The 23,531-nt window shown below is 31.4% G+C and overlaps 2 protein-coding genes and 3 long non-coding RNA genes across 5 annotated transcripts in view; 3 read left to right on the forward strand and 2 right to left on the reverse strand.

Moving 5' to 3' along the window:
* Positions 1–23,531, forward strand: part of prickle2b (prickle homolog 2b) — a 211,650-nt gene that overhangs the window by 2,687 nt on the left and 185,432 nt on the right. The gene's annotated exons all lie outside the window — the stretch shown is intronic.
* Positions 2,268–9,195, reverse strand: LOC147841762 (uncharacterized). Its single transcript, XR_015502531.1, has 3 exons — positions 9,146–9,195; positions 7,220–7,295; positions 2,268–3,050 (listed from the first exon to the last, which is right to left on the reverse strand). It is a non-coding gene; the product is annotated as an uncharacterized LOC147841762 (long non-coding RNA).
* On the forward strand, positions 8,152–18,994 carry LOC147841763 (uncharacterized). Its single transcript, XM_087273589.1, has 8 exons — positions 8,152–8,398; positions 10,223–10,268; positions 10,529–13,576; positions 13,694–13,784; positions 14,142–14,193; positions 17,858–17,930; positions 18,044–18,114; positions 18,931–18,994. Exon 3 carries the CDS (start codon positions 10,533–10,535, stop codon positions 12,534–12,536), a length of 2,004 nt encoding a protein of 667 aa, XP_087129715.1. The 5' UTR covers positions 8,152–8,398; positions 10,223–10,268; positions 10,529–10,532; the 3' UTR covers positions 12,537–13,576; positions 13,694–13,784; positions 14,142–14,193; positions 17,858–17,930; positions 18,044–18,114; positions 18,931–18,994.
* Positions 11,280–21,131, reverse strand: LOC147841764 (uncharacterized). The gene is made up of 10 exons (XR_015502564.1): positions 21,071–21,131; positions 19,428–19,570; positions 18,907–19,011; positions 18,012–18,139; positions 17,864–17,917; positions 13,390–13,470; positions 12,356–12,448; positions 11,804–12,127; positions 11,503–11,688; positions 11,280–11,402 (listed from the first exon to the last, which is right to left on the reverse strand). It is a non-coding gene; the product is annotated as an uncharacterized LOC147841764 (long non-coding RNA).
* On the forward strand, positions 19,511–22,947 carry LOC147841765 (uncharacterized). Its single transcript, XR_015502525.1, has 3 exons — positions 19,511–19,642; positions 19,926–20,082; positions 22,810–22,947. It is a non-coding gene; the product is annotated as an uncharacterized LOC147841765 (long non-coding RNA).

Below are 23,531 nucleotides of genomic sequence, written 5' to 3' on the forward strand. Positions count from 1 at the left end.
TAAATTGCACCAAATTCTAAAATATTTTCATCAGTTTTAGATGGTTTATGAAATAAGTTGTAACATTTGTATCCTCAGATCTTGCAGTTTGAACAATTTATTGAAGGCTTAGGGAACCTAAAGTGAAACTTACTTAATAATTTAATCAACCTCAAATTTTTAAAACCTTTTATGAGTTTCTTTCTTCTGTTATTATGAAAAATTCTGGTATATCAAACTTACAGGTTTTGGACAGTGAAACTGAAACACTGGGGTTTAGACCACAATAATTTATTAGTATGGTGTAGAGCCTTGTTTTGTGGCCAATACCACATCAGATCATCCTCGTGTTTTTTTTTTTTTGTGTGTGTTTTTTCATCCACAGTTACTCTTGTTGGATGTGATTCTTCTTGGTGGTTTGCTGACCTGCTGTCTTGGTCACAGATGCGCCAGCAAGATGCACATCAATAATTTGTCCTCGTTTGAACTCTGCTATGTCACCAATAAAGTTCTGTGCATTGCAATATTTTAAGCAAAACTGTGCTATCACTCTGCCAATTAAAGCTTCACGCTCTGCTCTTAAGCTGTGGTCACACTGCTCTTTTCTCCCCATAGACTTCCATTAATACGCACGCGAATGCTTCAGATCGGCAACGCAATCTTGTGTAACAAGTTTCTCAATTCGCTGCTCTGGAAAGTTCAAGCTTGGTGAACTCTGATCTGCGAAATCGCATCACTGCATGAGACCTGCGTGAGACCAATCGAAGATCAAAACATGACCTCTCCGGACAAAATTTAAAATATGGACCAATCATTTGCATTTATAAAAGTCTAATTATCATGTTTAATCCTGCTCCTTTTCACAGCACAGTACAACAGAATTTCGCAAGCTCAAACTCTAGTGTGACCGCAGCTTTACTGGTGGAATGTGCAATCAATGAAGACCCAGATAGCACACGTACGTCGCGGAGACGTCTTTGAAAGATCGTAACATCTGCTAAACATCGCATTCGATCGAACGTTTTCATTTGTTAAGGAGCCGTCTTCTTGACCTCTATACGCCGTCTATACGACGAATCTTGGACTCCTGAAATTACCGAGGCAAGCTGACAACAGACGCGACCATAGCAGCTTGAACTAGAATGAGGAAATGTCAATGTGTCAAATTAGTTTACTGTCAGAGATGTCACGACGCATGGGGTTTAAGGCAATGTCACTGATAATGTATTTAGCATTCATGACGTTCAAATTTTAAGCTTGATTATTTTTTTATGCCGGTTTTAGTACTGTCTAGTACTGCCAGTTTATTTTATGCACTGCTTCTTTAGTTAGAATAATGAAAACTGTATATGTTCACAGAATTAATAACTATTGAAACTTTTTTTAATAATTTAATTTATTTTCATAAGAAATAAAAATACAGTACAGCACACACACATCCAAACACACGAACACATTTTGGACCCATCATGCACACAGCCTTATATCTTTTTTTTTAGAGTTTTGTTTTTGTTAGATTTCATGATCTATCAATAGGTTGAGTAATGTATATGCAAAAAAATAAATAAATAAAGAACAGCAGTACTCTTACCTGCTTTTTATTGGCCGACAGTGTTATTTTGCTAAAAGCATATACATATAGATACATATATATATATATATATATATATATATATATATATATATATATATATATATATATATATATAGTTGCCATTTCAAGTCCAATATACAAGCTTAATAATTTGAGTAACAATTCGGTTAAGGGTGATTAAAAAAAAAATTGCCATTTAAAGCCGACCCATGCCATGGATTTAAAAAAGTGATGTACTACACAGACAACCCTTTTTCATATTTTGCTCAAAATAATTAAACCTCAAGTGAATAAGCCAAAACCAACAATTGCTAAATTAATTAACAAACAAACCTTGATAATGAAAAGGAAAAAGCCTTTTAAGAAAATGCACTATACAAACTAAATTCAATTTATACTGCCTCACAAAATTCACTAACCTTTGGCAGTTTATACATTGTTGCAAATGAAAAGATTATTTTAAATGATCATTGTGATAGACAATAAAATACTATTATTTACAAGAGAGAAAAAAAGTCTTACAAAATTATCCACAACATTGGCCAGTGAACACATATAATATACGACCGTGCACAGATGTATTTGGTGTTTGTATTGTATGTACAGATGTGCTAAATAAATCAAATTGATAAACATGACTTAACACTTTTTTAAAATGAAGTTAAGTAGAAAAGAACTTCCATTTAAGATCCACTTCAGATGTTGAGAATTTATTTTGCAGTACTGTTGTAAAAGCTGATAGCCATGATTGAAACATACACCAAGCTGCCATGAATGCATGCCCAAATTAATCTGCAGATAATTCAAAATCAAGCAGAACAGTTTGTACAAGTTGCTGACAAATTTTGACTTTCCCCATTTGTCATAACCAAATACAACATGTTATGCGATTGTGAGGTAAATAGTCACTCGAATTTGCATCAAAGGGATCATTGACACCAATTAAAATTATAATAATTTCAAGAAAGTTTTAATTCAAAATCATCCCATTTACAAGCTGCTGTTGATGCAACTTTGACATTGTCATGCCTCAACTGCACTTTTGTCATGTCAATTGATATAAAAATTGTGTGGCAAGTATGTTGTCACCTTTGATATTACTTTATACAGCATCACAATAATTATGCGCAACAGTCACAACTGCTTGACATTAGTTACTTACTGAAATGGTGCTGAATGACTTGTTTATTTACAATACATAAAACAACATGGCATTTTATACAATTATATTTTAAAATGTATTATTAGAAATTAAAATAAACGGTTCCAGCCTAAAACAATTAACTATTCATGTGTTTTAGGCAACTATTTACAAGCGTTTTGGTGGTGGAAAAGCCATCACCCAATAATTGACCCATAATTTCCAAGGTATTGGGGTGAGATGGTGGCATTTAATCCCTCCTTGAGTGAATCCTTTTCAATTGGTCAATGGTCCTCATTGGAAGTTTGCAGACCCCCCAAAAGTAGTCACTGGACCCTGATAAATAGACAAAAAAATTATTATAGACGGACTGTAACAATATACATTCTGGTAATAAGAGTTTCTACACAAACTTACTGTATTGTTTACTAGTCATAAGCAAATATTCAATGCAGCCAAGTACTAAAACCACATTCAAAATCTGTAAGATTGACATTTGAGTTTTTTTTTTTTTTTTATCTAAACAGGTTATGCAGCTTAATACAGTAAAGGGTCTGTATGAAAAACATTATTAAAACAAATTAATAAACCAAGGTGATTGCAGTAAAACTAATTATTATTATAATTATTATTATTATTATTTTTAATAAACAAATTTACAAAATGTACATGGCCTAAAGTGTAAACTGATATGAAAGTCTGTATTACAAAACTTATTTGGGCTGCATCATAGTTATGAGCAGAGCTTCTGTAGCAAGGCCATGTCTAGGGGGCCATTGTCTATAATTCACTTCTGCCGAGATCAGAGAACTTGAAAAACACAGTGAGATTCAGTATGGAAATCTCTCCATCCAAAATTCCTTAAACCTCAATGGACATAAGCTGAGATTTACAGCAGTTATCTGGGCAAATTATGTTGCAAAAAGCATAGAAAACAAAGGCTACAATTTTCATTTTGTCTCTTTTAAAGCATAGACGCAAAAAAATGGCACAACTAAAAAATGAGAAAAAGAAATGAAATACAAATAGTTTGTTACTGTACTTAAGTAGATTTGTTAGGTATCAGTACTTAATTATTTTGACAAATTTTTACTTTTACGCTTTACATTTTTACAAATACCTGTACTTTCTACTCATTACACATGTAAAACAGGTTTGTTACTTTTGTCTTGATGTGTTTTGTGACATGATTCATGTTACTTGTCATTACCCAATTTGAGCCCCTTGCTGATTCATCAATTTATCTTTTTGGTATAGCATACATGCGTGCCGTGCCTGCTTTCCTAACCTATGATCACGTACTGTATGCATGAAGTTTAGCATGAGAAATTCAAGGATGGCTAAGAAAGATGGAGACGGTGACAGAAATATGACTGAAGCCAATTACACCGGATCCATTTAGGTCAATCAGATCATAGGTAAATGAAGCACATTACCAGTTAAACCTGGCTTTTAAATGCTTGAGAAATTGTCCTTTTTCAGCTACTGTGTATGTACTGTACATGCTTTCTCTGATCTTTTAATCTAAAACTACAAAATAAATGTGCAATTTTCTGAACAAAAAATATAATTTATTTCCTTGATTTCTGATTAATTCCCACTTTCTAAATTTACACTCTTACAGTTTTAGCATTATACATATATACACTGTTGATTTTAAAAGTTTAAATATTTTAGAACATCGAAATTACTGTACGTGTATTTTTACGCATGCGATTATAATTCAAAGGATCAAGAATTTATCACACGGTAAAAAAGATAATTTAAAAAGTTTTAAAGGTTGTAATCGCACCTGTGCAGGATTGGGTATCATCTTAATTTTAGCGAAACGGGTTCTTATCAGTTCTGTATTCTGATTCCAATATTTTTTAGGGCATGGAAAAAAGGGAATACATAATTTTTTCATCTTTTATTCTAGCCACATTTATGCTACAGTAGAAACAGTAGGATGTAACTGTTAAAGGGAAACCTACACCATTGTATGCTGCTTTTTGCATTGAATAGATATAATAAATGTAAAATATCCACAGTACTCTGAAAAAACAAACACTTAAATCAAGGGAACTGCTAAAATCTGCTGCTGTTTGACTATGTTGCCTAGAATTCTGTCTTCACTGTTTGTCCTTTGGGTCAAAATTGGGTTGGCTTCATTAAACTTCGAAAAATAAACCAGGAAATTTATATTTAAGTCTTCAAATCTATTTAATCACAAAGAAACAACCATATCTTCATCACAAACTGAATGTTCATGTTTTCCCTCATCAGTGTGTAGCATTTCATCAGTGTTTACTCAGTGGTCAACACTCTTTTTTTGACTACAGTAAAGGGTGCATTTTTAATGCTAAAATGTACCTGAATAAGTGTGGAAGCTTTTTTAGCAAGACAGTATTCATAAATGTTGAAGCAGGATATTTGGTAACACTACACCATGAATCATTTATTAAACATGAGTTTAATGAATTTACTTTAAGCATGAACTCTACATTAATAACTGTTAGTATCAATTAATAAATAGTTACAAATGCTGTATTCTTGACTTAAGCCCCTTTCAGATTACACGATTTAGGCACGATTTTCTTGACGTAGGGTGTCGCAGGGAATCGGAAACGACAAATGGGCGTCGTGACAAGATTCAATCGTTTCTTCTCGTGAAATGTGGCATAGTTCAACCGATACCATGTCTGCGACCCTTCACGACATCGTCGCAGCAAGTCTAGCATGTTTAATTTTCCCCCATCTTCACGACGAGTTCAGTCACGTGGATGACAACACTGTGCAAATTTGGAGCTCATAATTTCTTGGTTATATCAGTGGGTGCTGCTGTTAATGCGCTGGTCAGGTAATCAAAAAATAGGCTGCATGCATATTTACAGCTTGCTTATGGGTGGGACACGGCTGGATAAGATCAATTATTGGTTGAACAAACTTCTAAAATATTAAGGTGTTTATAGCGGAAAGTGTTTATAGCGGACTTGTTTGGAAGCGCATGAACTCAAATGTTATTCATTATTCTTGTTTATTAATAACTGAACAAAGAATCATAAAAATTAAGTAAAAAAATATAGCAAACTAAATTAGTTTCAAAAATACATTTTTTCCAAGAAAAATATACAAATTACATTTTTGTTGTATCTCCACTACTCTACTATACAGATGGATGATTTATTTTGCTCAGAGGAAAGGATTTAAGGATTGCTTTAGTGTAATTGTATCACAAATCTCACTTATATATTTGCAAATTTTTAAAAATTTAATTATTTTAAAGATTGTGTACGAGTATATGATTTTTCTTTGCTGATTATGTGCTTTCAATAATCAATCTCTCTCGCGGCAAGTTCAGGCGAGGGATTGTTTATTAATAAACCCATGGCAGGAAAATATACATTTATGGTTTAAAGAAAATAGCTTAATATTAAAAAGCATGTAGCATAGCCAGAAAAGAGAATCTTTGTGTGCATCATAAAAACTGGGAAAGCCTTGTATTGTCAAAATAACGTGCAAAAAAAAAAAAAAAAAAAAAAAAAACTGACTCTGCGTAACATTACAGAACAGACTGCAACTTTAGTGATCCCTGGTTTAGGGTATTTGTTTTCTGCTGTTAAAATGTTGGCGTTATTTGACCCATAAGTCAATAGGAGGGTAAATGCAAAAAAAAGAAGAAAAAAATAGTGAAATTTAAGGCAAAAGAAAAAAATGTTTCAGACTAAATTAAGTGTTAAATTTAAGAGTGTAAGAACATGACTGGCACCTGATGGTTGTGAGTTTGTGCCAAGACAATGGAGCAACATTTTAAGTGCTATTGGGATTGCAGAGCTTTAGTATTTGGCTACTTTCCTGCTGAAAATAGGCATTATCAGGTAAAAAAAATTTAAAAATGTAATGCAAGTTTTTTTTGTTGTTTTTTTTGTATAAATGTATATATGATGTGCAATATATTTACAAGCATGAAACTAAAACAGGTTATTAGAATCTTTTAACTTGTGTACATGTTTGAGGCCATCCTTCTTTACTTTTTTTTTTTTTTTTACTTTTTATACTTTACAAAAGTATAATCAATACTTCAAATTTTACCTGACATTTTTAACAGGAGAACTTGTACTTAAGTATGCATGTACTTTTGTTATCTCTGATATTTACTATGAACATACTATATGGAGACATATAAAATTTTTGGTTCAGAGTTCTTACATTTGATTCAACAACAAAAAAGCACAGTTTTTTTTAATTTTTTACAGATATGTTTAGTCTTGATTTAGTCTATATTTATTTTAATTATTTCCAAATGTTACACACACACACACACACACACACACACAATCTTTAATATAAGCCCAAAAAAAATAAATTGATTATTTCATACAACTCTGCAGCTCTAGTTCAAGAAATTTTCATACCCTTAACTGTAACATTTTAAGCCTTATATTGCACATTGAATATGACATTATGTAGCAAGTTATCACGTGATACTAAATCACACACACACACACACACACAAAAAAAAGTACCTGATGTCTGTGAAAGAGACTGGTTTTCGAAGAGCGTCTGGATGAAGGGACCACAGCTCAACATCAGAACAGAATTCTGCATGAGACAGGTAAGGATATATTTTTATGTTAATATACGCTAATTCAAAAAATTAAAATCAACTCTCTAGTACATGACCGTTCATTAATTAATGTTTCCATGAATTAAATGTAGGAATTTAGTACTTTTTATGCATTCACAACATTACCAATGATAGGGGAAACATACTTAAGAAACTTAATCAAAAACACCTGAAAAAAATAATAATACAATCAACAAATAATATTTTTCCTGATATCGGAAATTTGCACCCCTAAAATTATTCAAATTATTTGGATATTAAAGATAAACAAATCACATAAAACAATAACCTTTTATATTACACACAAATAAATAATTAATACTGCTTTTGAAGAATGTCCACTTAACATTACGAGAAAAAAACCTGAACATTTATTTGGTAAATGTAATAGTTTTGTACTCACTGTAGCACGTTTCAAGGGTCATTGTAATAATGACATTCTAATATTATGTACAGTGAGTGATGACTTTTCACACTACCAAAAATGTGACAGAACAGCTGAAGAGTTAACAGTAGTAAAGAAATACGTAGAGAATGTGGTGTATGGCATGTAGTTTTTTTATGGACAGATTATTCATTAGTGAAAAACTAGGCCATAATAATAATAATAATAATAATAATAATAATGTTGAAAACAGGAATAATACAAAACAACAAAAACATTAGGGTTTCAGCGCTTCACACTTGAACCACTAATAATAATATTAATAATAGGATTAAATAAAAATACATATATTTAACAAATTAATTAATTTCTAACAATTTAGACATTTATATTATACAGGACATTTCTGTTACCCTGCTCAAGTCTGGGTGAGGGTGACACGTAGTGAGGCGATTACGTCACATCACCAACGGCAGTTAGCAAACAGATGACAGAGAGCATCCTCAACGTTTATTTATTTTTATTTTTTTTACAATAGTTGGCTTTTTAGCTTAAGAATATTCTGTAAATACATTAATTTGTACATACAATCCTGTTCGATCTTGTTCATTCGTGGTTATTCGTTTGTTTACATATTTACGTTTTTTTCCATTGTTTATTCGGTTAAGCTTAAGGTTCATTTGTCGGTTGTTGGTAAGTATTAGTTTTATTAACGTTAAATGTCAGCCTTCCGACACAAGATTACTTATGTGCCATCTATTCAAGGATTTTTTTGTACCGTAAAACCATGATTATTAGCGCATTTATTAAAAAGTACTTAACGTTACCTGAAAAGCTTAAAATGCGTATCTATTAAAAAAAACAGAAAAACTATGATTACGATGGCATAACTACATCAACCATTTTTATTAAATATGTATTTACTTGTTTATCTATAGTAAACCATGGTAAATAATCGAAATGACGTGGCCCAACTGCAGGCCGGAGCGGGAAAATACTGATTTGTTTGGTCCAACAGCGATGAGAAAAGTAACGCGTGAACGCTGTTGAATGCTTAAGGACGAAACTACGGTCTTTATTAACATGCCATGATTACAGACTCGCTCGAAGGAGTAGGGTCCTGCAAAGTTTGCACAACTTTCAAAAGCAAGCTTATAAATGTTAGTTTTGACAAGTCATTTCAACATATTAAAATATTTTTGTTAGTGGAAAAACTAGTGATCAGCGCCAAATACAGATGAAAACGGCTTATAATATAAGCGTGATCAGCATTTACCATTTTCCCATTCAACAATTTTTACGAACACTGCGTTTACCTATAAAATATATAATTTTCTCCGCAATACCGCATTCCCTGCTTTAACATTACCTCACGTTAGGACCGCACACATTTACTATGTAGGATAAATATGCCATGAAACAAAAAGTAAATTACTTTACCTGTAAAAAGCCGTGGCGTGAAGCTCGTGGAAGTGGTTAATCTTCTTCTTAACATTGGCGTTTGGCATACAGATTTATAGAAAGGCGTATTACTGCCACCTGTTGATAAGGATATGCTTTAAAGTCATGATCATAAACTACTCTCGAGCCATTTAAGTTCTATTATATAAAACAGTGTCAACGATTTAAATATCAAATTAAATCCAAATTAAATTAAATATATTATCCTGTAGCCATTCGCCTAAAACATTAAACAAATAAATCTCCTGGGAACTTTCCTCAAGATCAGCGAACAGTAACAAATCTTTGAATATAGAACAATCTTCCTGTTTTAAAAGAAAAAAAAAACTCATTCCATGACTTATATTAAGAATAACATTAGTAACAATTGTTAGGAGATTTTTTTTATCTGCATAGTTTAGAATACATAACCCTCCCTAGACCTCTGGTTTCAAACCCCACAACTCAACCCATATCTTAGTAAAAAATAATAAAAATAAATAAATAAATAAATAAATAGGTTGATCTTAACTTCCTTCAAATTTTGTTATGATAACAATTTGTCTCCTGCAGTAAAGGGTTCACCAAGAAATGAAAATTAACTCAGTATTTACTCTCCCTCAAATTTCAAGTTTACATCTTTTTGTTGGACACAGAAAAAGTTATTTTGAAAAAAGCTGAAAACCTGTAACCATAGATTTCTATGGCAGGAAAACAAATACAAACGAAGGCAATGGTTACAATTTTCCAGCTTTCTTCAAACTATCGTTTTTTGTAATCAACCTAAGAAATAACATCATACAGGTTAAAAAAAGTGAATGGTGAGTAAATGGTAATAAAATTGTAATTTCTAGCATAACTGTAACTTTAAATTTTGGGCAAGATAAAAAACAAAAAAAAAACTTTTAATTTTAAAGAATAGCAGAATATAGGCATTCTTAAGGAGTTTAGTTCTTATTTAAACAAATTTTACTCCATAAAAGTGATTACACATTTATTTAGCTTTGTTATATTATTTCTAGGCATTATAAGAACGACGAAACTGACCTTACCAATTTATCTCTTTTCTAATTACAGAGTTTTCCTGACAACTACATCAAAAGCTCACACACTCAATAATAAGGTATGTGTAATTTGTCTTTAAGAAAGTAGTTCCAAATTCCAATCTTGGGGATCCATAACATTGCATATTCTGGTTGTCTATCATCTATTAATCTCCATTTAATTTAACAAGCTTAAATTTTATAATGAGTTCAATTACATGTAAAAGCTATATCCAGAGTATGTGATGTAAGGATCTACAAATACTGCATTTGAAAAGCACTGTATGTAGTTGGCTTTGCACGTTAGGGCAATGCATTTTTTTGTGTGTTAATATCTCAGAGCCATGGATTGCAAAAAACAGTCTTACTGGACACTGCGAAGAAAAGCCAAAGCCAAGGTGGACAAACAGCTTCAATCAATGGATATGTTATCAGCATCACCGTTGAGGGATGAGTATGATGGCACAGATACAAGCAGCACTGTTGAAGATGATACTGACTTCATGGACTGTTTGTCTTATGTCGATGCACCTGAATGCAGCAACACCATGGCAAGTGCATCATTCATTAGTCTATCTGACTCAGAGTCGGACTCTGATGCAGATACTGAATTGCATTCAAGTTCTCTTAACGACGACTTGGCAAGTTGGGCAACAGAAAACAAAATAACACACGTGGCACTAAATTCCTTACTCAGCATCCTTCGAAATCATAATCTGAGTCTTCCTAAAGATGCAAGGATGTTATTAGGAACAGTGCGTTCAAAAAAAGAAATGCAAAATAAAGCTGGTGGCCAGTACTACCATTTTGGTTTACTGGAATCCATTTCAGGGGTCCTCTATGACAACAAGGACATTTTGAGGAACACAACAGATTTGAAGCTCCAGGTGAGCATTGATGGTCTTCCTTTATACAAAAGTTCATCAACTCAATTCTGGCCCATTCTTGGCAAAGTACAAAACTTGGTGCAGGAGGAGCCTGTAACAATAGGGTTATTTTGTGGTGACAGCAAACCAAGCTCCCTGGACGAATACCTCAAAGACTTTATCTCTGAAATCAAAGAGTTAGGAAATGGATTTGAATTTGAAGGACTGAAGTTAACAGTCAAGCTTACCTCTATGATCTGTGATGCACCTGCACGTGCATTTCTGAAAAAAGTGAAAGGCCATGCAGGTTACCATGGATGTGAAAAGTGCATACAGGATGGTGTGTACCTGGAGAACAGGATGACATTTCCTAGAACTGACATGCCTCTAAGAAATGATGAGAGCTTTAGAAATAAGACTGACATAGACCACCACCATGGCACCTCACCTCTGGAGGAAACCTCCCTGGACATGGTTTCTGGATTCCCCCTTGACTACATGCACCTTGTGTGCCTTGGTGTCATGAGGCGGCTTCTACACCTTTGGCTTCGACTGGGCCCTCTAACTTGCAGGCTGTCAGGATTTCAAGCATCTGTGCTGTCAGAACGGTTAGTCAGTGCCCAGAAGAACGTGCCTGTAGAATTTGCACGCAAACCAAGAGCAGTCAGAGAAATAGATCGATGGAAGGCAACTGAGTTTAGGCAATTCTTACTGTACACAGGCCCTGTGATGCTAAAAGACCTGCTCACCACTGAAGCATACAAAAACTTCCTGCTGCTTTTTGTGGGAATCTTCATCCTTTGCAATGACAGCCTAATTGGTGATCACATTGACTATGCCAATGATATTCTCCGACTGTTTGTGACACACTTTGGACAGCTATACGGTCCAAAATTTCTGTCTTATAACGTCCACTGTCTTGTCCATCTGGCAGAAGATGCAAAACACCATGGTGTCCTTGACAATTTCAGTGCGTTCATTTACGAGAATCACCTTAACAAGCTGAAGAAACTTCTACGAAAACCTTCATGTCCGTTAAGTCAAGTCGTGAGAAGGTTCTCAGAACTGCACACCTGTAACAAAAAAAGAGACAAAAACAAGGCACCAGTGCTCAGAAAACCGCATGCTGCTGGCCCTCTACCGGAGTCATTTGTTGGAGCTTCACAGTTCAAAGAACTACAAACAGAGTCATACACTCTGAAATTGGACCAGGCAAACCGTTTTGTCTACATTAATGGAAAGGTTTCAAAGCTAGAAAACATATTTTCAGAAAATGATGACATTTACGTGACCTACACTACCTTCAGCAAACATGAACTCTTTTTTGACTATCCCCTTCCATCCTCCGCACTTGGCATCTACCAAGTTGATGTCATCTCAGGACCAGTCCAGCTCTGCAAAATTGAGAACATTGAGGCAAAAGCTTTCCTAGTCCCTTGCGGCAGTTATTTTGTTTCAGTTCCACTTTTACACACAAAATAATTTCCTATACCAATTTTTTTTTTACCTTTTTTTATTTTAATATATACTGTATAGTGCAGTGTGTATAATCATCATGCAAGATGATATTTATTCAAGAGCATTTTGTAAATTCCAAACTTCACTCACAACTATAACCAATATATATTTTTATACGAAGGCAAGAAGTGAAAAACGCTTTATTTAAATGTGTACTATTATTTAGCAAGTTATTAAAATTGACAATTATTAAAAAGGATGCAATGCTAATCAAATGCTAAAAAATGCTACATAAAATGATAAGTCCGAAAACAATGGTTCAAAAATGTTTATATAGTCATTACTTTTTCATTACAATTTTGAATTTCTTTACACAAGTTCTTGCATTAGGTAACTCTTTATTTTGATGGTCCATTTAAGTATTAGTAGACTGTCTGCTCAGTATCTGTTGATACTGCTCCTTCAACAGACATTTAACTGGCTATAAGAAACTTTGCAAGTACATGTCAACTTACACTAACCCTAACCCCAACTTAACAGTCTGCTTATAATCTTCTGAAAATTAGTTGACATGTAGAGAACTTAAATTCAACTAACTGACTAATGAAATACAGTGTGACTTACATTGTACTTTTTTCACTTCCAGTCTTGACGGACAATTATATAACAATTATAAATGATTAATACAAAAATACTAGTGGTTAAGATTGATGTTTGGAATTGGTAAAATGTGCTTAAAAATACAATCTAAATATTAACTTGCATAATAATTTTGCACAAAATGTAGTTTGTGTATTTGCACAAAAACAACTCAAATTTAATTATTCAACGTTATGGGGGCCTAGGTTCTTGCAGTTTTAAAAAAACAAAAATGTACCTCTTGGTGGAGCTCCTTCATGAAGAAAGTACCGGATCTGTAGCAAAGTTTTAGTACTCAGAGGGTCACTCATGGTAGCCTCTATACAAAAAGATAGACAGGATATTGAAGAGTGTCCGGTTGATGGAGGCACCACAACCAGAAAAAGGTTGGACCAAGCATCAGGCCAGAATTCCACATGAGTTGGGTAAGCAGGATGAGACACATTGTAAATAAACATTACACAAAGATTAAAATCAGTAATTCGTGATGTTCCATAGACTAATACTTTCATGAATTTAGTTACATACTTTGTTTCTTTCAGCATCTTTTGACAAGATTTCCCAAAAATGGATACAATCTTGGTACACTTCCAATATCTCTGAATCTGAAATATTTGCAAAAAAAAATCCCAAGTAAGTTGCCAAAGTACACGTTGCTTTTAAATGTAAATTCAAAAGCAAAAGAACAGCAACATTTAGTATTTTTAAGTAACAAAGATAAATATATTTAATTATAATCTTGAATTCAGCGTTAGTTTTCACATCACAATCCCATTTTAAAATCAGGTATATTTAGTTTCAAATGTATCAAATGTACAATCATAACTTGAAGATTACATTCTAAGGAATAGCCACAAATAACTTTAATTTGCTAATTAGAAGCAACAACACCTAAGCTTTAAAAATCTGTGTAGTAAAAAGTAATATGTTTATGTGAGATATAACATCTATAAATCAGTTTTAACAGCATTTGTTCATGACCACCAACAGATTGCGGAAAAGCAACAGCAGGCCTGTTTTGAGACCTTCTCCACGTGTCAAGGTAACTGGCTCTTCATGAATACTACAAACTGTAATAGCTGTAATCTCACAGCATTCATAACAACTCAAAAGACCAGGACAGGCTGGTTCAAGTTTTTGATGGCTGAATAGGCATCACAGACCTACAGTTACTACACTGTTATAAGTAAAAACTGAACTGAACTTAAACACTAAAACTGAACTACCCTGATCCAGCTACTATGACCACTTATGTGAAGCTGCTTTGACACAATCTACATTGTAAAAGCGCTATACAAATAAAGCTGAATTGAATTTAATTAAATGTAATATTCTGATCATATTTTTTACATTTAACCTATTCCAATCTTAGCTAACAATAAATATAAATACATTCCTTTTCTTAAAGCATCTTATACAGGAATTTTTAATGATGCTGAAAAAAAAACTTTGAGATTCAGATTTTATTACAATACATGTTTACTAGATAGATTATACTTGTGTTCAGCTTAAATTGCAATTCAAAGGCTTAACTAAGTTAATTAGGCAATTAGGGTAATTAGGTAAGTCATTGAATAACAGTGGTATGTTTTGTAGACAATTGAAAAAAAAAAAGCTTACCGCTTATTGCTAATATGATTGACCTTAAACGTGTTTAAAAAAAAATCAAAGTAATATATATATATATATATATATATATATATATATATATATATATATATATATATATATATATATATATATATATATATATATATATATATATTTATATATTAGCCCAAAAAAAACTAATGACTTTTATCAGAAGAAAAAATATTATATGAAATACTGTGAAAAAATCCTTGTTCTGTTAAACATCATTTAGCAAATATTTAGCAATTAGCAATTATTTAGCATTTAGCAATTATTAGCCCCCCTTTGAATTTTTGTTCAATTGTAACAGATTCAGGAAATTTTCACAGTACGTCTGATGTTTTTTCTACTAGAAAAAAAGTATTATTTGTTTTATTTCAGCTACAATAAAAGCAGTAATTAATTTTTTTAAAAACCACTATGAGGACAAAATTATTAGCCCCTTTAATCTATATTTTTCTGATAGTCTGCAGAACAAACCATCACTATACAATAACTTGCCTAATTACCCTAACCTGCCTAGTTAATCAAATTAACCTAGATAAGCCTTTAAATGTCACTTTAAGCTATATAGAAGTGTCTTGATATCCCGTCAAATATTATGGACTGTCATCATGGCAAAGATAAAATAACTCAGTAAACAGAGATGAGTTATTAAAACTATTATGTTTAGAAATGTGTGGAAAAAAATCTCTCCATTAAATAGAAACTGGGGAGAAAAATAAACAGAGGCAAAAAATTCAGGGGGGCTTATAATTCTGACTTCAACTGTATATACACATACAGGGCTTGACATTAACAAACAAACAGGGCTTTTGGTGATGAAAAGTTAATGTCAAGCCCTGTATTTATATGTATGTATATATACAGTTGAAGTCAGAATTATTAGCCCCTGAATTATTCGCCCCCCTGTTTATTTTTTTTCCCAATTACTATTTAACAGAGATATTTTTTCAACACATTTCTAAACATAATAATTTTAATAACTCATCTCTAATAACTGATTTATTTTATTTTTGCCATGATGACGGTAAATAATATTTGACTAGATATATTTCAAGACACTTCTATACAGCTTAAAGTGACATTTAAAGGCTTAACTAGGTTAATTAGGTTAACTAGGCAGGTTGGGGTAATTAGTCAAGTTATTGTATAACAATGGTTTGTTCTGTAGACATTCAAGAAAAAAATTAGCTTAAAGGGCTATTAATTTTGTCCTTAAAATGGTGTTTAAAAAATAACTCCTTTTATTGTAGCCAAAATAAAACAAATTATACTTTTTCCAAAAGAAAAAAGAAAAAAAATTCAGGGGGGGGGGCTAATAATTCTGACTTCAACTGTATATGTATATACACACACGTGTATGTATGTATGTATGTATGTATGTGTGTATGTATGTATATATATATATATATATATATATATATATATATATATACATACATACATACATACATACATACATATATATATATATATATATATATATATATATATATATACATACATACATATATATATATACATATACATATATATATATATATATATATATATATATATATATGTACATATATATATATATAAAGAGTTCAGATGCAAAAATCTCGTGTCGTCTGAATTTTTGTTCTAAAATTTACATTTTTCTCAGGACCCTATGTTTGTGTTAATTTATTTCACTTTAAAGTCTATGAAAATAACATATTATTTGCCCTAAAAGTGGATTTACTGAACATACACACAGAAGCTAGAGAAAAATGTCCACTTTAGGTGAAAATATAGAAATATATATAGGGTCCCAAAATCCAGGTGTGAAAAACTTGTTGCATCTTTCCCAAAAAGACTCATGACTGTATTACATCAAAAGAGTGCTTCTACTAAATACTGAGCAAATGGTCTGAATACTTAGGACCATGTGATATTTCAGTTTTTAATTTTTAATAAATCTGCAAAAATATAAAAAATTAAAATCTGTTTTGCTGTCAATATGAGGGGCTGTGTGTACATTGATTAAAAATATATATTTATATTATATTTAAATTATATAAATATATTTTTATGGTCCCAAAAAAAAGAAACAGATTTAACCCACAATTAAAAACAAAAAATATATATTATATGGCTAGGAGAAAATGCAACACTAGTTCTTTTTTTAATTGAGGTGAGAAACGCTCATAGGAAGATTGAAGTCACAAAAAATGGCTGAGAAGAAAATATTATTCTGAAATAAGATTGCAATAATTAAGGTGAATAGTTAGGTTTAAATCATTATGAAACCCAGCTCGCCAGTGCCAACACAAATACAATGTGTCAGCTTCTGTGTCAAAACGACAAAATTTGACTTAATGTATCAATTGCACCCACGTAAAAATAATCACAAGCAGGAGTGTTGCAAAATACACTGAGACATTTATAGGCATAGGTTAGGAGCTAAAAGGACATGCACCATGCCATTTGTATCGGTTTAAAGAAGTTTTTAGTGTTTATTTTAAGTTAAGTTTCCATCCATCTTGAAAAATTCCTCTGATTGATCATTAGAACAGTTAGGTTTAAAAGCATCAGGAACCCTAGAGTCACCAGCAAGTACAATGTGTCAGCTTGTGTCAAAGAATGATACGATGAATGACACAATTGGATACAATGTGTCTAAGTGTACCCACTGAAAAATAACCACAAGCTGAAATAGACCGAGACCATTGTAGGTATAGGTTGAGAACTGATCTAGAAGGACCAGCACCACTTCCTCTTGTAACTCTTAAAATATATTATGTTCCAGAATCTGGCAGTAAGTTATCAGAGTTCATTTAAGTCCATCTCTCATATTCTTACATTTTAATCTATTTATTGTTAGTACCAGCAAAAGCCATGACTCCCTGTCAATAGAATAAATATATGACCAGATATTGACTTGCATAATAATTATGCACAAACTGTATGTTCCATGATGTGCTTATTCTGTCCAAAATTGCATGCCTCTTTAAAGACTGAATCTTCATTGAACCAGGTATTTGAAATTGAAAATGTCGTCTAACTTTTCATAATTCCAAAGAAAATAATTGCAGTTCTATCTCCAGAAGTACCTGTGAGGTTCTGCCAGGAAGTGGAGCCACAGGACACTTGGGATAAACCTCAACCTGAAAAATCAAGGTAAAAAAATGAAATGTATAATAATAAATCAATCAGTATTTTAAATAAGAAATCAGAAGGACAATTGGTGCACATACTCACACTACTTCAACATTTTCTGTACAACCCAACAGAGGACACGTTTTCTATGCTCAGGCATTTCAAACGAGACAGAGCACCACATAAGTTGTTTGTCTCACTTCAGGTAAATACTTCAGCATTTCATTTGGCTGTATTGTTAAAGAAATGTCCAGACTGTAAAACTAAAGCTGTATGTTAGACCAGACTGTAAAACTAAAGCTAAATAACAAACAAGAGAACACAATTTAGTTATAACAGTAGAAAAAGTACCATCTTAATGTCAAGAAAGATCATGCCCATATTGGAATCTGTTGCATTTAGATATATGCAAATTAAATATATGTCATACAAGTTCCTATTTGGATTTTACAAAAAAAAAAAAAAAAAAAAAATATATATATATATATATATATATATATATATATATATATATATATATATATATATATATATATATATATATATATATATATATGCAATATACAATTTGAAATATTGCAAATATGGCTGGGCTGCTTCATATATAAAAATTGCTCAGCATATACGAGTAAACCCCTTTTGAATATGAATAATGTTATCTATTTTTCAGTGAATAGAGTATATATTTTGGTTAAATAAACAAATGTTTATAGAGTTAAAGAGTTTTATTAAACAATTATATCCATTAAAGTAAGAGTTTGGTCACCTAAATACTTATATATGCTTGATTAAAACATTACAATTAACAAAAATAAAAAAAATATTAAATTATACAGAGAAAATCCTAAACACATTTATTGCAATTATATATATATATATATATATATATATATATATATATATATTTTTTTTTTTTTTTTTTTTTTGTATATATACATATTTTTATATATTTTGTATATATTGTATATATACATACATACAAAAAAATACAACTTACCAACTTGACCTTTCTCAACACCAGCTTTTCCAGTGAGCATGTCTGATGGAAATGAGCAAGAGGATGCTTTGGGGACCACACATTGAGCTATTGGGGTACAACAACCTTCATTAGAGCAAACACAGCAAATTAGTGTGTAATTAATAACATGGTAATGTTACATTTTCAGTACAATCCCTTAGAAGTCACAACCTCTGAACTGAAAACCTCAAGTACCCACCAGGCTAGAGCAAAGAGTAAGTCATTTGTATTTTTTAATAGACAGTTACTTCTCATGAATAATTATTATTATGTTTTATACATGTGAAGCTGTGAATTACTCCACTTACACCAATGTTAACAATTAACATGTTAAAACTAATCTTTGCATTTAAAATCAAATTGTGACTAATAATTATGACAGTCTTATAATTCTAACATTTTTAAAAAACTTTAATGTGAATATACTGTAGATTAACATTAGATAATGTTGAGGTAACCATAAACTGAAGTATTAAAAAAATTTGCTTGCAGGGACCTACCTACTGTGTTGAGCTGTGCAGAGGGCAATATTGGAGAAGCTTAATGAGCTGGACATGAAGATTAACCATCTAACTTCAGTGGTCCAGTCTCTTGCTTCGGCCAAGTGTTCAAATGGTGGTGGACATTGAGGATTACATCTTTCCTATTGAAACAATGGAAGACCTTGAACAACTGGAAAAGGCAATTAGCCGAAAATCCAATGATGGAAAAGATGGTACGAATATTTAGGATTTTACAGCTGTTGTGAAGTAAATCATGTCTATTACATGGCCGGTTTCACAGACAACACTTAATTTGCACTAACATACCTTACAAAATCTCATTGCCATCGTTCTGTTATAAGATGCACTCCAGTATTGTTTTCTTGAATTTTTTCACATGCATTTTTATAAAAGCAGTTTTAACATCTTACATTAAGAATTAGGCTCATCCCTGTCTGTAAAACTGGGCCATAATGCACTGACTGTAAAGATTTAATATCATCTTTTATTTTTAAGATAAAGAGGTTATCCATCAGAGGAGGACAAACTCTAAAAATTTAGAGTTATGGCGTATTTGCTCCAAAGTGTTCGTTCCAGTAGCCAAACAGCTCAACTGGTGTGGAGGAGAAAAAAAGAGGACTAAAAAACACAAATATTGGGACACTTGTGATAGGTACGTCAAATGTCTTACAATGAACAGTTTAGGCAATCATTTTAAAGATGGAACTGTCATTACATCTTTATAAGCTTATATGAGCTAGCACATGCTGTTCAAATATTGTAAAATTATGTTTAATACACAAGAGTGTTTTAGAACTGTTGATTCTTGTATAGGGCTGGGCGATTAAACATTACATCAAAACTTTGATTAATTTAACACTTCACTTCCTTTCCAAATATTGAATCATTGTTATTTTCAAAGTATTATCTTTTGTACTTAATCAAATTGCATTTATTTATTTCAATTCATTTAATTTTTACATATCAGTTTTTGTTTTACTTTCAGTTTAAAAACTTGTATATCTTGGAAATTAGGAAATAATAATAAAGCGTAAAAAGTACATCATAATGTGAAAAAATGTGTGCGCTTCACTTTACGAAAAGAGAGCTATATACATGTTATGTGCTAATTGGAAAACATAAAAAAATATCAGTCGATTTGATTATTAATATACGCTGAAGAAACGTGGGTAATGCTTGACACATTAGGTCATACAACAATCAAAAATAAAACAAACTATTGCTTTTAATGATCTGTAATGCCTCTGAATATTAATCACAATGCCTGCGATCGCTTGAGCTTTGCTGAGGTAAAAATGTGGAACCTAAGCATTGGTGTTAGAATCACCACGTGGGGAATTATTTCGGTTATGGATAGGTTATTAATTAATCTCCCAGCCCTACTGTATATGTGCACTTTTACAATATGCATTCTTTTACATCCAATTTGTCGTATGATCTCTAAGAAATTTAAAGAACAGATTCTTCGAAATTGAAAAGGCACTATTAATCCACTTGATGCTCAGTCAGTCATCGCAACATGTTTAAACCTAGCTTTGTTCGTTTAAATAAAGTTATTACCTTATTAAATTTACTAAAACAAAACGGAATAAATATATTACTGACCACACATATCCATAACAATGAATCAGACTACGTACCTCAGTTTTCCTGCGGGGACTGGCGGCGACGAAGTTCCACGTGCTCACTGTGATGCTCTTTAGGAAACCATGCGCACTTGCGCAATGATGAAGTTTCGAACACAAAAGAGTCGGTTCCTCGAATTTGACCACTTGTCCAAGTACATACTAATGCAAGTACTGTTGTTGGTGTTCTTTTTTTTATTTATTTTATGAGGACGTTGTGGTTATCTTATAATAAATAGGCGGACTTAAGCTTTTGCACCTCTATTTAACATTAATTCTTTGAAGCAATGTTTTCATTTATTTGAGAGTAACATCTGAAGAATATTATATTGATTACATGAGAACGGTGAATCATTATCGGATAGCAAAGTCTAAAAATATTTACAATCTAAGTATTATTTCAAAATCACTGGAAATTAACAGCAACCAATCAAAAGTAGGCTAAAATAGTGTTGAAACTGGTGTTAACAGATCATTAACAAAATACATAGATTGTTCAGCTTGATTTAATGATAAAAAATGTATATGATTTAAAATACTATTAAATAAAAAAATGCTGTTTTTTTTTTGTTTGATTTGCAATTTGTCAGTTTATTATAGGTAATTATTTTTTATAATTTATTATTTCTATTGAAAAAAAAGTTTTTTTAAGAAGGTATTTCATTTATTATAATTTGTATCAGTTATCTATAAATTAAACAAGATGAACGAATAGCAATTAAGGATTGAGAAGTGAAGACCGCTTATATTCAGCTAAACCAAACAGACAAAACACAAACTGTTAAAAAATAAATATTCAAGAGTAATGTCTTATTATTAACTGCATAACCAAACATAAAACAGTAGATTGGCTTATTTTTTTTAATTGATTTTCCTGTAAAAACAAAATCATCCATCGTGCCAGCATAGTTCCATTTTGATTCCTTTATGTCGTTTGAACAAGCACATGCTTTCTAAATCTATTTTCAGCACTGAAATCGCGCGTCTGATGGGCATTTTACTTTGTGAACTTTGTTCAGAAAAATGCTTGAAGAAAGAGACACTGTGTGGATATTTATAAAGATAAAATGCTTATTGTAATGTAGTGGCTACTCCACTGCATTTTACATTACAACCACCCTGGGGTTTCTCAAAATCATTGGACAAATGAGACAGTTAAATGTAATTTCAGAATTAAAACACAGAATTGCCGTTATATCGTCCAGCGATTTGTTTCTCGTTTCAGCGAACATTCGCAAGCATAGTCGCAAAATCACAATAATCTTGTGTGGTTCTTAAGTTTGTTTATTACGATCAAATAATTTTCAAAGCAGTTTCTAAATTCAGTTCTAATTTCCAGCAAACGAATAAATTAGGAAAATCAATGCAATATGGTCAAAAATGAGATTTATATTCAAGCACACATGCTTCCTATGCGACACGCGATGCTTGACCTCTGTAAATCCCGACAGGTGAACGAATAAACAAAACATATTCATAAATACATAGAGAATATATGACAACAAATATATAACAAATAATAATAATAGTAATAATAATAATACGATAACAACACTAAACAAATGTGGTCATGAAAAAAATTAAGAGCACTCGGAGGTGAAGGCTGAAAAACGAATTTTTAGACATATCCTTTTTCCTTCTTCTTCTTCTTATTAGATTTTTAATTATTATTATTATTATGCAATCAAATGCAATAATTGTGATGGTGTGTATTAATTTTGGTTGGTAAAATAACTTTTTTTATTCTTTAACAGGTGCAGCTGAGGAACCCCGTGCTTCCGTCTTCAACAAGGCAGAAACAGAAAACATTTTAAAGACTTCCTCCGCTTGGCCCCAGAAAGAATGGACTCTTAAGCGACTTGATCACTTTAAATGTGTTTTGTTTGGTTCTGAAAAATATAAATTATAATACATTCTAATATAATATAATATAAAATAATATAATTTAATGTATAAAATAAAATTATATAATATAATATATTCTAATATAATATAAAATAATGAAATATATAATATAAAATAATATAATATATTCTAATATAATATAAAATAATATTATAAATATATAATATAAAATAATATATTATAATATTAAATAATATATTCTAATATAATACAATATAGTATAAAATAATGTAATATAATATAACATGAAATAATATAATATATTCTAATATAATATAATACAATATAATATAAATTATAAAATAATCTAATATAAAATAATCTAATTTAATATAAAATATTGTAATATAATATAATATAATTTAATATAAAATAATATCATATAAAATAATTTTATATAATATAATATAATATAATATAATATAATATAATATAATATAATATAATATAATATAATATAATATAATACATTTCCCAGTGATGGGTTGCGGCTGGAAGGGCATCCGCGTAAAACATATGCTGGATAGATTGGTGTTGCATACCTGTGGCGACCCCAGATTAATAAAGGGAT

Source organism: Danio rerio, chromosome 11, assembly GCF_052040795.2.
Source record: "Danio rerio strain M-AB ecotype USA chromosome 11, GRCz13ab, whole genome shotgun sequence".
Taxonomy (NCBI): Eukaryota; Metazoa; Chordata; class Actinopteri; order Cypriniformes; family Danionidae; genus Danio; species Danio rerio.